Source organism: Manis pentadactyla, chromosome 2 (genome assembly GCF_030020395.1).
Source record: "Manis pentadactyla isolate mManPen7 chromosome 2, mManPen7.hap1, whole genome shotgun sequence".
Taxonomy (NCBI): domain Eukaryota; kingdom Metazoa; phylum Chordata; class Mammalia; order Pholidota; family Manidae; genus Manis; species Manis pentadactyla.
The window spans coordinates 212522080-212538329 of record NC_080020.1 but is presented as its reverse complement, the minus strand read 5'-3'; the positions used below and the strand labels follow the sequence as shown (position 1 = coordinate 212538329).

The following is a 16250-nucleotide window of genomic DNA, read 5'->3' as shown; positions in this document are numbered from 1 at the left end:
ACAAAGAGCCTCCCAGTAAATGCCAAGTAAGAAAATACAAAGAAACTGGGGAAAGAGGGTTGAGGGAGATATAAGGGGAAACATACATAAAGAAATATCTGACTTCTGATCAGAAACAGTGCAAACAATGGAACATCACTAGAATGCTATCAATCAAAAAGTTATCTGGTGAAAATCTTCAGTAAAACAGATACTTTCCATAAATAAAATTTGAAAGAATTTAAATACAGATGAATGGCACAACATTAAATATTAAAGGATGAAGGAAAAATATTGTTGAATGAAATTCTGATTCAATAAAGAACAAGGGACTTCTAGTGCAGCAAGATGGAGTAAGCCCACTAAATCCTATTTACCCTGCTGCTTATAACTAAACACTCTGGACAAAATACAAAAGAACAACTATTAAGGAACACTGAAAAGTAAATAAAAGGAATATAGAGAGTAAAAACCTGGAAAGGTAATCCACATGGGGGTGAGCGTTCCATTTCTACTTCTTTCTCTCTTACACATGTGAGCCAAACGTGGGCACCTGGCAAAGTGGTGGTGGTGATTCATGAACTGCTGAAATGCCCATTAAAATCCTTTCCTTCTGATCAAAAGGTCAGAGCTATAACATGGAGGGAAATCTCTGTTTCTTCATTTTTTCTTCTCCTTTGTCTTTTATCTCATGATAGTGAGCCCTCAGCAGAGTCAGCATGGCTGGCAAAGTCAGCTGCCAAAACTCTAATAGAAACCTTATTAAAAATCACGTCTTTCAGGACAGAGGACTGGGAAAAGGGATCCATCAGGCTCAAGAGTGTGTACTGAATCCCTGCTTTGTTTCTCTTTGTTGTCTCTCTGTTTTGCCCAATGGCAACTTTTGTTGGAGGAACTGTGCAGATGTGGTACAGGTAGGTAAAACTCTCAGTTTATAGACAATCTTAAAGAGGAGAGGGCTGGAGAAGGAAATATGCTAATTCTGTGAAAAAATTGGCTCAGAGTCCCAGCTCATCTCTGAGCAGCACATGTGTGGACAGACCCAAAACAGCTTAACAATGCCTTTAAGAAAAAAAAAACAACAACTAAGGTTTAAACCATACCCATGTCTCAGACAACAAAATGTTCAAAACTTTCAGTATACAACCAAAGACTACTCAATGTACTAAAAAAAAAAAAAAAGAAAAACCATTTCTTAAGGGAAAAGATAATCAACAAATGCTAGTAACAAGATGATCCAGATGTTGGAATTATCAGACAAAGACTTTAAAGAAGCCATCTATTATAACTGTGCTCCATGAGATAAAGTAAACATTCTGGAAAATGGATGGAAATGTGGTTCTAAGTAGGCTAAATAGAAGTTATTCTAAAAGACAGGGAATTTGAACTGAAAAAAACAATATCTAAAATTTTTAAGTATAGCAAAATGGAAACAGAGGAAAGAGTCGATAAACTTGAGTATAGATCATAGAATTGTCCAATCTGCAGAAAAGAAAGGAAAAACTTGAAAAAAGAAATAGCAGAGCATGTGAGACAACATCAAAAGGTCTGACAAATGTGTAATTGGAGTCCTACAGGAGGGGAGAAAGATATTGGTGCAGAAAAAAGTGAGGAAATAATGGCTGAAAACTCCCCAAATTTCATGAAAGACACAAACTTACAGATTCAAAAATCTCAACAGCCTGCAAACAAGATAAAGTCAAATAAAATCTGCACAGGCTCATCATAAACTTCTGAAGATGAAAGACAAAGAAAAACTCTTAAAAACAGCTACACACAGGGAAGACTATTTAATGGCAGAAGACTCATCAGAAAGTACAAATAACAGTATTATTAAAGTGAGAAAAGAACAGAACTGTCAACCCAGAATTCTGTGGCCAATCAAAACATACTTCAGAAAAAAGGTGAAATAAGGACATTCTTAGATAAAGGAAAACTAAGAGAATTTGATGCCAGTAAGCCTGAACTAAAAGAAATGTAAAAGGATGTTCTTTAAGTTGAAGGGAAAAGTTAAAATAAGGAAATTAGAACTTCAGAAAAGAAGGAAGAGCAAGAAAATGGTATATAGTTAAATATAAAGGACTGTTTTTCTCCTCTTAAGTTATTTGAAATATGTACAAGAGTTACGTGTGTGTGTGTGTGTATGTGTGTATATATATATATATATATATCAGCTGTCTAGTAGGGTTTTTAATTATATAGATATAACACATATGACAACTATAGCATAAAATGGGAGGGTAAAGGGACCTATATGGTTTTAAGCTTCTCTATTTAACTTGAATAGTAAAATGTCAACTCAAAGTATACTGAAAATCTACATATATATCATACAAATATTTATGTAATTCCAAGAGCAACCACTAAAATAGTGATACAAATAGTAATACAATATACAAGTATAAAATAATCCAATTATATACTTTCTACAAGGAAACTCACTTTAAATATAAATACATAGATTAAAAGTTAAGGGATGGAACAGATATACCAAATAAACACTAATCAAAATAAACTTGCAGTGGCTATATTAATATCAATCAAAATAAACTTAAATATAGGAATATCACAGGGATAAAAAGAGATATTACATAATAATAAAAGAATCAAACCATCAAGAAATGAGTCAATCTTAAATATATAGGCATCTAATTAAAAAATTTCAAAATATCTGAAGCAAAGAAAAATGATAGAATTGAAAGGAGAAATCAACACAACAAAAACTTGGAGACCTTAGCACTCCCTGTTTGGTAATACATAGTAATATGGAAAATACACATATATGGAAGATCAGTAAGGACACAAAAGGCCTGAACAACACTATTAAGTAAATTAACCTAATTGGCATTGATGAATACTCCACCCAGCAACAGCAGAAAACATGTTCTTTTCAAGCGTACATGGAACATTCAGCAAGACAGACCATATTCTGGGCCATAAAACAAACCTTAACAAGTTTTAAATAAATGAAATCCAATCAAGTATACTCTAATACTGTATCAAAATTAAACTGGAAATCAGTAGGAGAAAAGTATCTGGAAAATCCCCAAGTATCTGGAAATAAAACACACAGAAATAACCATAGGTCAAAGAGAAAGCCAAATGGAAAATTAGAAAATATTTTTAATTGAATGTAAATGAAATTTCATTACAACACAATGTCCTACAATGCAGCTAAAGCAGTTGTTAGAGGGCATTTTTGCATTACATGCCTATAACAGAACAAGAAGGTAGGTTTCAAAGCAATAATCTAAGTGTTCTCCTTAAACTAGAAATAAGAGCAAATCAAACTCAATGCAAATAAAATGAAGGAAAGTTAAGAAAATTAGACCAGAAATCAATGAAATTGAAATAAGAAAAATACTAGAGTATCACAAAAAGTTGAGTTTTGGGGGAAAAAAATCAATAAAATTGGTAAACCTCTAGCCAGATTGACCACAGAGAAAAGAGAGACAGTGTTAATTACCAATATCAAGTATGAAAGAAGGGCCATCACTACTAACCCTAAGCACAAAAATTAATAAAGGAATATCATGAACAACTTAACCTGCTTAATTCAACAACATGGATGAAGTTACATTTAAAGTAATTAATGAAATTTCTTAAAGGTTACAAATTCCTAAAGTTTACTTAAAAAGAAATAGATAATTATCCTTTAAATATTATTAAATAAATCAAATTAGTAATTTTAAACTTCCCAACAAAAACTATACCAAAGGCCAAGGTGGCTTCAGTGGCAAATCCTACTAAACAAAAATTCAAGAAAGAAAAAAAATTATAATTTCCTTCCAGGAAAAATAGAAGAGAGAACAATTCCCAACTCTCTTTACGAGCCCAGCATTACCCACACCCTAAAGCCTCTCAAAGAGGGAAATCAGAGCCACTAACTTTTGGACTGATTTCTTATGCAGTAGTAGATAACCAGAACAAAGAAATGTAAAATAAAATCACACGATAACACCACACCTTAGCTAGCAATTCTATCATGGGTTTAAGAGAACTGACCACATATGTCCACAAAATGATATGTACACAAAATATTCTTAACAGCTTTATTCATGATAGCCCCAACTAGAAACAACCTAAATGTCCATCAAAATATGAATGGATTTTTTAAAAACTGTTGTATATTCATACAATGGAATACTATACAGCAATAAAAAGAAACAAACTAATACATATAACAACACAAATAAATTATAAAAGCAGTACTGTAAGTGAAAGAAGCCAGACACAAAAGAGAATATACTGTATGATTCCATTTATATGAACCTCCAGAACAGACAACAAAACTAATCTATTGTGATAGAAATCAAATCAGAAGTTGTTTAGAGCAGTTTCTGTAGTGTAGTAGTCATCATGTTTGCCTGACAGAAGTTATCTAGAGCCGGAAGGGTAAGGGGTTCATTGCAAAAGGTCAAAAAGGACCGTTTGGGGGTTGGCAGAAGTGTTCCATTTCCTAATTAGGGTGGTGGTTTCACAGGTGTTCACATTTATCAAACAAATCAAACTCTACACTTAAAATAGGTGTATTTTATTGAATGTGAATTATACTTCAATAAAATTGAAGTGACTATCACATAATGTTGGTCACAGATTCAGTGTAGATTTTTACACTGGGTCAGAATCCTTCCAGACCAAAAATTATCCAAGTGTTCCCTCCGTCCTACTTCCCTACCTCTCCCTCCCTCCCTACCCCCAACCTGATTCTCTTTCTGTTACTCTTTCAAGCATCTTTTTCTGTATCTATGCACCTCAGTGTCCAGGAGATAATTCCTGCCTTCTAATTCCCTGGGTTGCCTTCTATTATACATTCCTATTTCTCCATTTGTATCTCTGTCATTCTCAGTCATTTTTGTCTCTTTCTTAAATGTGATTGTGTTTCTGTTCATGTTTTTCTGTCCCATCTACATTTTTTCTCTCTTCTTCAATTGATCTGAATGTAAGACTAGAGTTTTTTAATTTATTGAATAGTTATCTTCTTAGTTAATTTTAAAATTGAGTGTAAAAAAATATGTTTTATTTAAATTATTATATTTACCTATAAATAAAATTATTTATAAAAAATATTATATGTAACAATGTGGTTGTTACTTTTCCTTCTGTGAGCTAATGACCTCACAGTAAAAAGGCTCTCATTCCCTCCTTCAGGAAGTTTTTGAAGGATCCATTTGGGCCACCAAGGGAAAAAATATAATCAAGAACTGAGAAAAAAAGACTAACACTTGTTGAATACCAACTGTGTTAGGGCCTACTACCTATGCCATATCCCATTTAATTCTCACAATAACCCTGGGAGATGGGTATTATTTTCTCACTCTACAAATAACAAAATCGAAGTTCAAAGAGAAGAAAATAAACAGCCTTGGGCCAATAAATGGTACAGCAGGGCTTCAACCCCAGATCTATGACTTATTCTACCCATTATTTAGAATAGTCTCTTTTACTTTTGATTTCCCACATATGCAAGTCCTTGGCAGGAAAATGGATAAATAAATGGTGTTATATTCATATAAGGGAATACAACACAGTAATTAAAAAGAAGAAAGAATGCCAGTATACACAACATTGACAAATCCCACAGAAATCACGTAGAGTAAAAGAAGCCAGACACAAGAGTACATATGATGTGTCCATCTACATGAAGCTCAAAAACAGGCAGAACTAATTGATGACATGAAAATCAGAAGGATGGTTACCTTGGGTGGAGTGTGGATACAGACTGGAAAAGGACAGGAGGGAAATTTCTGGGATGCCAGTAGTGTTCTGTATCTAGCCAGGTAGTGATTATGTGGCATATGTGATTGCCACCAAGCTGTATACAAGATGAGTGCGTCCCCAATATTAAAAAATCATTTTCTGATGTTAAAATATAAATTCCTATGTCCCACTGCCAGAGATTCATTTCCAGAAAAGTCTGAAGTAGGGCACAATGACTCCAATGAAGAAACTCATTTTGAGGAAACTTAGAAGCCACATAAACCCTTTGCTGGGTTGCTCAACTGTAACTGAACCACAAGACATGCCTCAAAGTCTGGGACCTTGCAGTGCTGCTATTAATGCTAAAGGTTAGTTGAAATCATGAATGGGTGAAGCATAATCTCAGCACTTCTTATGATCGCATACATTCATTTTTCTACTGCTTTATATGTTTATTTCTGAATAATCCAGACTGGAACCTTCCACACAGATTACTTCATACAATGCTCATAATGTAGTCAAGACATGTTTTGTATTACTTTCTGTCTTGCCAGTGGGTTTCAGCCCCAGGCAAGTTCACTATGGATTCAATGTGACCAAAGAAATTGACAGCAAAACGTTCTTGGGGTGAAAGGGTTATACCCAACTTTACTTCCAGGCGGCAGGTCAATCACTAGAATCCCATTCACTCAGAGCGAGTCTGCATGCAGCAAGCCAGTCTCTGCCTCTGGGCCCCTCTGCCTGCACAGCCATCCTCTGGACCTCTGTCCTCAGTGCTGCCACCACTCCAGCCTCTGCTCTGCTCTCCTGCAGCCTTGCAACCGTGCCACCGTGTCACGCCTAGAGCACTGGGTGGAGCTCTTTATATGGAGTCAACAGCCATGTATTGCCCACAGGTGTGCAGTGAGCTAGTGGACCACAGTCAGGTGAGAATCCTGGCCACAGGAACTCTCATTTTATTCATACTTCCTTTAGGAACAAAGACCCAGAAGCTCAAGTTTATGAGAGTTGCACAAGATTTAAAAGGACCTTTAAAAGACTAATAAAAGGCCAATATCATAATAGAATCTAAATCTTCTAACTCCTAATCTAGTGTTGTAGTGTTTTCTCCATCACAGAACATTTACTTTAATTATCAGGACTGAGAAGGAGGAGAGGATCTATGACGGAGACTTGCCCATGCCCGCCTTCATGAACCGTATGCTAGTGCAAACTGAGTAACAGATAAATAAGAGGAAAAGAAAAACACAGTCAATGGCTTAAACTTTCCTTCAGATTTTCTTCAGCTAGTTGCCTGATTTCCTTTAAACTTGCTTAAATTTCCTTTATTTTCTTTTCATATTTTTTTCATACCTTCCCTGTAGCCTTTTCTGTACTCCAGGGAATTCTGACTGCCTACCTCTCTCATGCACCTGTTGTTACTCAGCTACAAAGCTTAGGTTTAAGGAACAAAGACTCTACATTAAGTCAAGTGGCTGGGTAGATCTGCCCCAAGGGGGCTCTCCTCTTGCCCACTTACTGGGATGCCTACATCTGTCAAGTGAATCTTGCATGATTTCCCTGGGAAAGGACTCAAGCTCAGAGCAGACCAGTTGGAAAACTCATCACAAGATTTACTAAAGAAAAAAAAAAGTTGTTCTGAGAAACCTGGCTCATCAAAAAAGGTACTGGGGTGCTTCCCTGTCACATACTACCTCACCACCAGGTTAACACACTCTTTTAGCCGCTCCTTCCTCACACACTGACCTGTGCGAAAGAGTCCAGTCACAACTGGGTTAAGAAACACCGGCTACATTCTAGACAAGAGGATAACACAGTAACTCAAAAGAAGAAGACATCCACAGACTCCGTGGTAGCTTTATCTGTGGCTCTCTCCATGTGACCTCTGGACCTATAACCATTCTCACCAATACATCCTGTTCTTTATCAAAGATGATGCTCATATGCATCTTTGAGAAGCAATGGTTCAGCTATGTCTCATAAAAACACCACCTATAAAATGCTGTGTAGATGCTTAACAGCCTCTTTTAGGTTGAGGCACTTTCCTGAGGTAGTTTCCCACTCAAGTCCCTGGGCTATGTGTCTTCATGGAATCTCAAAGATTTTAACTGCTCCTAATGGGTTCATGTCCATTAACCAGCTGTACTTTCCATCTGTCTCCTGCTGTTCCCTTGACAATGAATGGTGAGGGTAGAAATGTAAGAAAAAGGCACAACTCCAGCTAATTACAACAAAGGAGTTACCAGAGGGCAATGACCCTGTATCTCTCCAGGCATGGAGGGGCTTGGACTGCACGGATCACTCCCCATTAGGGAAGATCCACCAGGAAACTATTCTTCTGCAATGCCTCTGTCTTGTTCTTTCTCAGGACTAGATTTCATAATTTCATGAAGTTAAGGTTTGCTCTCTTTCTGTAGAAGAAAAAATAATTAAGATTGTGAATATGCTGTTTGATTCTTAGACTGAATTCAAGGTCAAAAAATCAACAAGTGGATACCAGTTGATTAAACTGAAGTAAATACCACACCTCAATCCTCATTCTGGCTACATTTCTGGGAAAAACAGGCCTTCCATGGTGAGACAACAGAAACCACCACCTGATCATGCTCCCCTTTTCCACTGGATCTCAGCTCTCATGTCTTAGGAATTAGAAGTCAGTTGCATGAGAGATCCACAGTATTACAACTGCTGCTGCCAAACTATCACCACTTATGGCCACACGTAGGGGTGGCACAACTCCAGATGGCACCATCAGAACAGACCAAAATGTATAGGCAACTCCTGGAATTGTAGAGCACACAACCTGCACAACCAGATACCAGGGTGTTGCTGCTGCTGCTATGATAAACTACATGGTTCCTTTTTATTATGTGTCAGGCATTGGGTTAAAGATTTACACATACCACCTACTAATCTCCATTACAATAGCTTCAATAGGAATGATTAGTATCCCCACTTTTCAAATGATGAAACTGAGCCTCAAAAATTTTAAGGAACTCTTCCAAGTCATGGATATTGACCACCAAATATCTGTTATATGGCCTTCTTACAAGGATAATATTGACATGTCTTTGTTTTTATAATCTTCACCTTGAGCTAATTCTCTGAGTGGAAAGAGCCTGGATTTGAAGGCAAGGAGATCTGTGCTCCTAGTCAGTGTCTAACACAGCATCTAGCATCTCATAACCTCTCAATATGTAAATGGAAGTTTCCAGGTCTACCACTTTCTACCTGTATGACCTTGAAAAAGTATTATCAAATATCTGGATTCCAGTTACTCCATTTATAAAATGAAATACTTGCCCTGTCTACTGTATGATTGGTAAAAATAATAAGTATGTAAGTGCTCTGTTAATTATAAAGTCCCATACAACTGTAGCAGGATGTTAATAATGGTCATAAAGAAAAGTAAAATGTCCTTTACAAGTTAGGCTATAAAAATGCCCATGGAGTGAGGTTAGCAGGCAGTAATCCTCAGAGTAGCAGGGGGCTGTGACTTCTGCTGCCAACACTCTCCCACTCTTCACTCACCCACAGACCAGGCAATCCTGGCCTTCAGCAGACTCACTTCCTTATAAAAGCATTCATTTTTTAATGCTAATACTCTCCTCCCACACCCCATGCACAAATCTCTCATGGGTTTTCCTTCTTTTCCTTTTGTAAATTTGTGAAAGGATCAGCAGGATTTAAAAGAACTTCATCTTTCAAATAGCCATATATATTTTCAGCAATGCCAAAGCATTTTCAGGTAGCCAGTAGGAGCCTGCCAAACCTGGAGCTGATCTCATCTTCTCAGGACCTAGGTACCTTCTGCCCTGCCAATGACTTGATGATACACACACCTATAGATATGTCTTAGATGCATAAATGCTCTGTGTGTGTGTGCCTCCCCATGCTGGGTGTACAGATAACACTCCAGAGAAATGCTCTGTATTTCACCTGGGGTCACAGAAGAATAAAGCCAGTAATTTCAAAATATTTTTCTCACTAGCAATCTTCTTGTAAGCATCCCACCAACTTCTAAGATACATAGGCAATTCTTTTCTTTTTCCCCTGGTAACACTAATACCCAAAGTCTCTCACTAGTTAGATCACAAAAGCTCCTGACTCCTGCTGCTGTTCCCCATCTCAGTTCTCCTGCCTGTTGTGGTTCTCAACATTTGCAAATACAGAACTGATTAATTATTAATGCTTTGGCTTGTCTGACCTACATCTCCCCTTACTTTTTGATCCTTGGAATTCTATTCCATAGTCAAAGGAATATCAATTTCAGAAAATAAGGTTTCCCTGATATCCAACCTGAAGTTTCCTTCTGCAAGTCTCATCTTATTACTTCTATGGACCACACTAAATAATTCCTCCCCTTCACTGTCACTCTCCCTCTTCAGAGATTTGTAGATTGTTACCATGGCTTTCCCTTCATTGCCACTTAGCCCAGCCATATATATTTAATTCTTTTCATCTTTCATCATAAATCCATCCCTTCAACTCTTAAATCAGCTCTCTGCTCTTCTCTGGACTAGTTCCAACTCTCCCAACTCACCTCCAATAACTGACAACCCTTCTGGGAGCTCCAATTTCCCATCTATCTTCCTTTTCTCTCTTTGCCCTCTTCAAAAGTAAAATGGGAAGGGATGGACAGATAAGTGAGGTCAAGAGTCATGTGTATTGCACTGCATATATCTACTCTAAATTTCTCAGGCCTCTCCACAGTACATGTGAAGTCCACTGTTAAATATTTTTTCCTGGAGTGGTAAGGGGGACGCTTACAGGGAAACAGCCCTCCTATCCCACAGGACATCATCCTCTAGGCCTCTGTCTGGGGAGTGGCAGAAGTAAGATATCAAAACATCTACAAAACAGGTTCCAAAGTGGAGCTTGAGCAATGGGGTAGCTTCCAAGCAGATATCTCCTCTAGATTTGGGCTTCCTCCAGATGGTACACCACCATTCATACAGTCCCAGCAACTCCCTCTCTACCTCTACTTCTCAAATGGGTGCTCTGGGAACCTGCCTTGGACTTGGAAACACTGATCCCATTTATGAATTTAAACCAGCCCACAAAGAAAAAACATTAGCATGTCATGCATTATAAGACTTTTCAGACATCCTTTCATCCTTTCAGACAGCACAAACCACAAGCAATATGAAGAACATTTGCTTTGTTCTAACTGGGTGCTTTTCCATTTTTACTATATCCCCAGTCATAGACCTGCTCAGACTGAAGAAACTCCTTTCCTCATCATGGTCCTGCTTACTCTTAGACCAATGGGCTGTTGCAGGCCCCTCACTAAAAGGGGTGGCAGAACACCCACCCTCTCCTCTTCACTTCCCATGATAGCCCCATCAGTATGATTGTGGCTCTCAAGACCAGATCACCAGTCCCTTGGGCAGAAGCAGGGAGAAATAAGCTGAATTGTGCCTCTTCTCCCTTTAAATACTTGAAGATTCCATGTCATGGAAGAGTTTAATGCCTTTTCTATAAATCACAGCCTATATAAAAAAGAATAAGCCCATTTTTCAAACATGATAAACAGCAAAATAAACAAGTGTGAATGCCTAAGCTTGAATTTTCATACAAGAAAATGAATGGAGCCACAATGATATATGTTGCCCTAAATAAGAAACATGATATAGCAGGGTGTGTCCACTCCTTCCAAAGGAGGTTTGAAGTGGAGACTGTATCTGAATGAGGCTGGGGAGGAGGCAGTGGTAAGGCAAGAGGCTAGTTCTACATGGCTGGCTGCCTAACTGAAGACAGCATATGTCTCAGAGCAGGAGAGCCCAGCCTCTTCCAAGTACGATCACCACAAGGCCCGAAGTGCTTTTCAATAAACTGCTGGTCTCTCTGGAGGTCATGGGGAGCTCATCCAGTTATACTTAGTGTCTTATTTGATCCCATCAATAATCATTTGATCCTGAGCCTGCTGAAAAATGCTTGGCCAAAATTTCTAGCCATTAACAGGCAGAATCCTGGCTCTTGCTTAAAACAGCACTGCTAGATGTGTCAAATGATGCATAAGGGTTGATCCAGCTGCCAAATGGACTGTGCTGCTGAGGGAGGACTAGGGATGCTCACAGTGCTTCCCAACTGCCAGTAGCAGAGCAGCTCTTAGAGCACACTCCTTGCTCCAAGGAACTCCCCCAGTCAGCAACCTTATCTAAGGCTTAACTGGAGTATATTCTTCAAATGCATTAAAAGTGTGACTCTTCAGAGATACCCACTGATAACTTCATGAAACCTGACAAGTATAGTAGGCAAGTTTAGAGCTACAGGAAGGACCCCTCTAGTCTGTTCCCAACAACTGGCAATAGCTGATATAAACTTCTAGAGCCTGTGGTCATTTAACAAGAGGTGATGGGAAAGCTCCAGAGATACTCATAAATGTGAAAGTGGAAGAAAATCTGCATTCCCAGAGAAGTCATTTTTATATCCGTTACCAAAACATTAGGCATTAAAAGAGAATGTTGCATGTATAAACCACAGAAACCACATGACATTAAAGCACAGCTATTCTTTACAAAAGTATCTGTGGTGAGACAACAGCATTGGTCTCCTATCTCAGTTCACAGAAGCTATTAAACACATCAGACCCTGCCTCATCCTATGGACTAATATAATTTCCAGCATTGAACACAAAGGGGTCATTTTAGGTGCCAAAGCTACTAATGCCAACACTGAAATATGCATCCAGACCGTTCTCCTTGGGGACCACATAGCAGCATTATTGAGGAACCTCAACTTCTGAATATCCCTGCTGTACAGGAGTACTGGGTGTATATAAGATTATGTGAGTGTGTTGGAACAAGCATAGCAGATACTTGTAGCTCTACAGTGGGCTTTTTTCAATGCTTTCCATCCAATTAATACTAGACATTAGTAACCAGCAGAGCATAAGAATTTCATTTATTTCTGACAATGATAATGATAGAAAAGACTCTAGGTTTGCTCAGTGGAATTAGTGTATGCTTTTAAAAGGCATGATTTCTTTTCTGTGCTTTCTCCTTCATTTACATTGTATATTTTATTCACGAGTCTTTCCCCAGTCATCTTACAAGAGAAACATCCATTCAAAACCGCCTGGATTTCTAGTCAAAGGATGCTATGGGAAGAGTGAGAAGTAAAGGCCTCCAAACACACCTCCAACTCAGTGAATATGGGAAGAAAATGAGTAAATCAAACAGAATCCTCATTTCTGGAGTTTCCAGCAGAGATCTGCAGGGAAACAGGCCTGCGAGAGACTGTCATCAGAGCTGCTGCTGCAGACCGTCAAGCTCAGAACTGGAGGGAATACAGGAAGAAAGGAAAACCAAACCAACAACCATTGTCTCTCCCTGACTTCACAGGCACTCCCCCAAAGGAAGACAATCTTGCCAACTTTGCTCCCTCTCTTCACATCTCCCTCTTGCCTCCTGTCCTCTAGGTCTTCTGGGGCTTTCTCAATGACATCTAAGAGGAAGAACAAGAGTCTGAGAATGGACAGCTGACTGAGGTTGAGGGAGGCTGGGTGGAAGAATAAATTAATGAAGACGTAATCCCTTGGTAAACAAACATTTAAAGAGAACAGCTGTGTGGGATGCAATAATATGAAAGGAATTCTATATTCTCTGAGAAAGTGCACCACACATTCCCCAATCTGTAGACAGGCAGAGGAACAGGAGAAGGGAAGATGGGCAATAGTTTGGAGATCTAGAACTAAGCTTAGAACATAGAAGCAACAGGCATTTCAGGCATTATAAGGACATAAGATTTTGACTGGAACCCTGTGTAAGTCGGTAGAAAGAGGCATTCTGCCAAGGACAGGAAACTTTTTTCCCAACTTGGCTGCTGGAGAGGAAGGAAGACTCTTGGGCAGTGACTGTATTCAGGGAGAAAATACGGTCTGAGGGAGGAGGTTTGCGGAAGGAGAAAGGAGGACTAAGAATCAGAGACTGAGGTTTTTGGAAATGGGAATTAGTAGACAATGATTACAAACTGATGTGTCTAAAACACCAAATCCTGACACGCTCAGGCGGAAGCTGCTCACCGGTCCCGAAGATCTGGAAGAGAAGGCGGGGCTGGGAGGCGCGGATCGCAGCGGACAGCCTTCCTTCTCTGCCCACTGCCGACGCCTTTTTCTCGGGCATCAGGCGGATCCTCAGCCGCCCTTCGCCGTGGTGAATCCACCAGCTGAAGAGCTCGCTTAGGTTGAATTGGAGCAGCCCCGCGGCCGCCTCCTCTGGGGGCCCAACGCAGCCCTCAAGGATCGCCTCCTCTCCCAGCTCCAGCAGCAGCTGCTTGGCGCGCCGGAGCTTGCGAACCGAGCCGCCCTTCAGCACCCTGGACAGCGTCCGGGCCGGGGCGGGGGCGGCGGAGCCGGCGCCGTCTGTCCAGGAGACCCCATGCGGTAGCCGCACCAGCCTAAGCAGTGGGGCGCAGTCGAGAGCCAGAGAGCCGTGCGCCTCCGGCCAGCCAGCTCTCGACTCCGAGGGTGACGGCGGCTGCAGGAGCAGGTCCCGAGCATAGACGCGGAAGAGCGAGGGCACTACAAAGTCCACCGCCAGACTCTTCCTCTGCAGGCGCGAGTAACTGAGCGGTTCCCGGGGTTGCAGCGCTGGCCCCATGGCCGCTGAGCCCACACGCTGGTCGGTCCCGGTCTCCGTCCCCGTAACCGAGGCTGCCGCTGAAAGCAGCGGCAGCAGCAGCCACAGTAGCCCTGCGGCTCCCATCCCGTTGGAGAAGGGCTGTTCGTATACTAGTCTCCTGACCCTCCGGAATCCAGCCTCGCCCTTCACTTTCCCCCCGATGGGAAGAGCCTCCCAGCAGTGCCTGGTCCTGAGCAGCTCCTCCACCTGATCTCTGGGGGATTGTGCGTGCACTCGATCCTCTCCACCTGCTAGGAGGAAAACAACTGTCTCAGTAAAATGAGGCTGGAAGCAGGGGTGTGTCAAGAGACCCCGAAGCACGCTGGGCTCCGCAGCTGAGACCCTGTGCCTCCAGCCAGCTGCGCCGACCGCCGCGCCCCCGTCTGTAGCTCGCTGCGCTCCAGAATGAGAGAAACTAGTACTGAGATTGAAGGGGGGTGGCAATTAGGGTATCGTCCTGTCCTGCCCCCGAGGCCTGAGCGGTGGTCTGTCCAGCGGCCTCCAATCCTCCGCAACTTTCCAGCTGGGAACGGTGGCTCCGAGCGGTGTCTGCCGTCCCAACCGCCTCCCGCACTCCTTTCGGCTCCTCTGAGCTCCTCTCTCCTCGTCTGGGGGCGAACGGAGGGGAGAGGCTGCGTTTTTGCTCACCTTCCTGCGACCCTCCGCAGGGAGAAGTCTGGACTGCCCTGCGTGATGAACTTCTGGGCTTGAATGTAGCCCACGCGCTGTGAAGCGAGGGCTCAGGCCGCCGCCGCGCAAGTTTCCAGCCTCCTTGCTCTCCTCCCGCTTCTCGTCTCCTCGGAGTTCTCCGACACGAAAGCAGCCCCAGAGGCGGCAGGAGAGTGAAGGCATTCAGGGCAGAAGAGCCCGAAATCTTACTGCCCGCTCCTTACGCATCGGCAGCCCCTGAGGCTTCGGGTGGCTGGCCAGAGGGAGGCCGGAAGGTGTCTCGGCGCCCCGCGACCCTGCGGGCAGCGGCGGCTGGATGTGCCAGCTGCTATCTCCGCGGTCGCCCGCGGAGCCGCTGGATCGCATCTGCCTGGGCGCCCGCCACTTGCAGCTGGCAGAGCCGCGAGCTCGCGCCAGGAGGGGGCGGGGCGCGGCGGGGGCGGGGCCCGAACGCCAACTCCCCGCCGCCGTCGGCCCACGCAGGGCCGCCCCGCCCGCACCCGCCAACCAATGGCCCAGTGAGGTCGGCTCCTATGCAAATCTGCAGAGGCATCGGCATTCATTGAGAAAAGCACAGAGCCCGCCCAGTCCTTCCCCAGCCCCTCTGTCCGCTCCCTCTCCTTCCCCTCCTCTAGATTCCCTGCCCTATTTCTCTGCTGTGTGAACGGGAGCGGATTTTATATAAATGGGAGGAAAGGAGAGGCCTTTGCAATCAAACATTCTCCCTAATTATGCATTTAAAAGACTAAACGGGTCCGACTTCTGAAAAGCAGGTTCTGGAATAAAACTGGAAGAGAGGAGAAGGGAGAAGAGTGAGGACGGGCAGCGCGACGTTGCCAAATCCGAGAACAGCTTGGATTGGGGCCCTGAGACAATCTTCTCTGGCCCTTCCATTATTTGAACACATTCCTGGGAACCTGACAGTCCCGTCACCTAGACAGGGAAGGTTTGTGGGTGGGAGCGGTGGCGATCTCACAGAGTTCTTCAACTACAACAAATGTATTTCAGACCTGTCAGTCACCCTGCGTTTTCGCAGAATGGCTCGAACATGAGTCACCTCCTTTAGTCTCTCCAAGGTAAATATTTTACCTTCCAGTTTTAGAGAAGAGGAAATTGAGTCACAGATAATTGATTTTCCTTGGGTCACATACATTCTCCCAAGCCCTTAGTCATGTACTCTTAACCGCTGCTCTGCCATACCTCCCACTCCCCGAACCTCCATCTCCCTAACCAAGAAGATCTGGCTAGAAGGAGTAATGATCTGACACTTGCTCACAG

General features: G+C 42.2%; 1 protein-coding gene across 1 annotated transcript in view; it reads right to left on the bottom strand.

Annotated features, from left to right (window-relative positions):
* The window catches only part of ALK (ALK receptor tyrosine kinase), a 676956-nt gene extending 661793 nt beyond the window's left edge, over positions 1-15163 (bottom strand). Inside the window, exon 1 of the mRNA XM_036903608.2 lies at positions 13706-15163. Within this exon, the coding sequence (XP_036759503.2) occupies positions 13706-14387 (682 nt within the window). The 5' untranslated portion in view covers positions 14388-15163. The remainder of the gene's footprint in view (positions 1-13705) is intronic.
* Positions 15164-16250: the final 1087 nt, after the last annotated feature.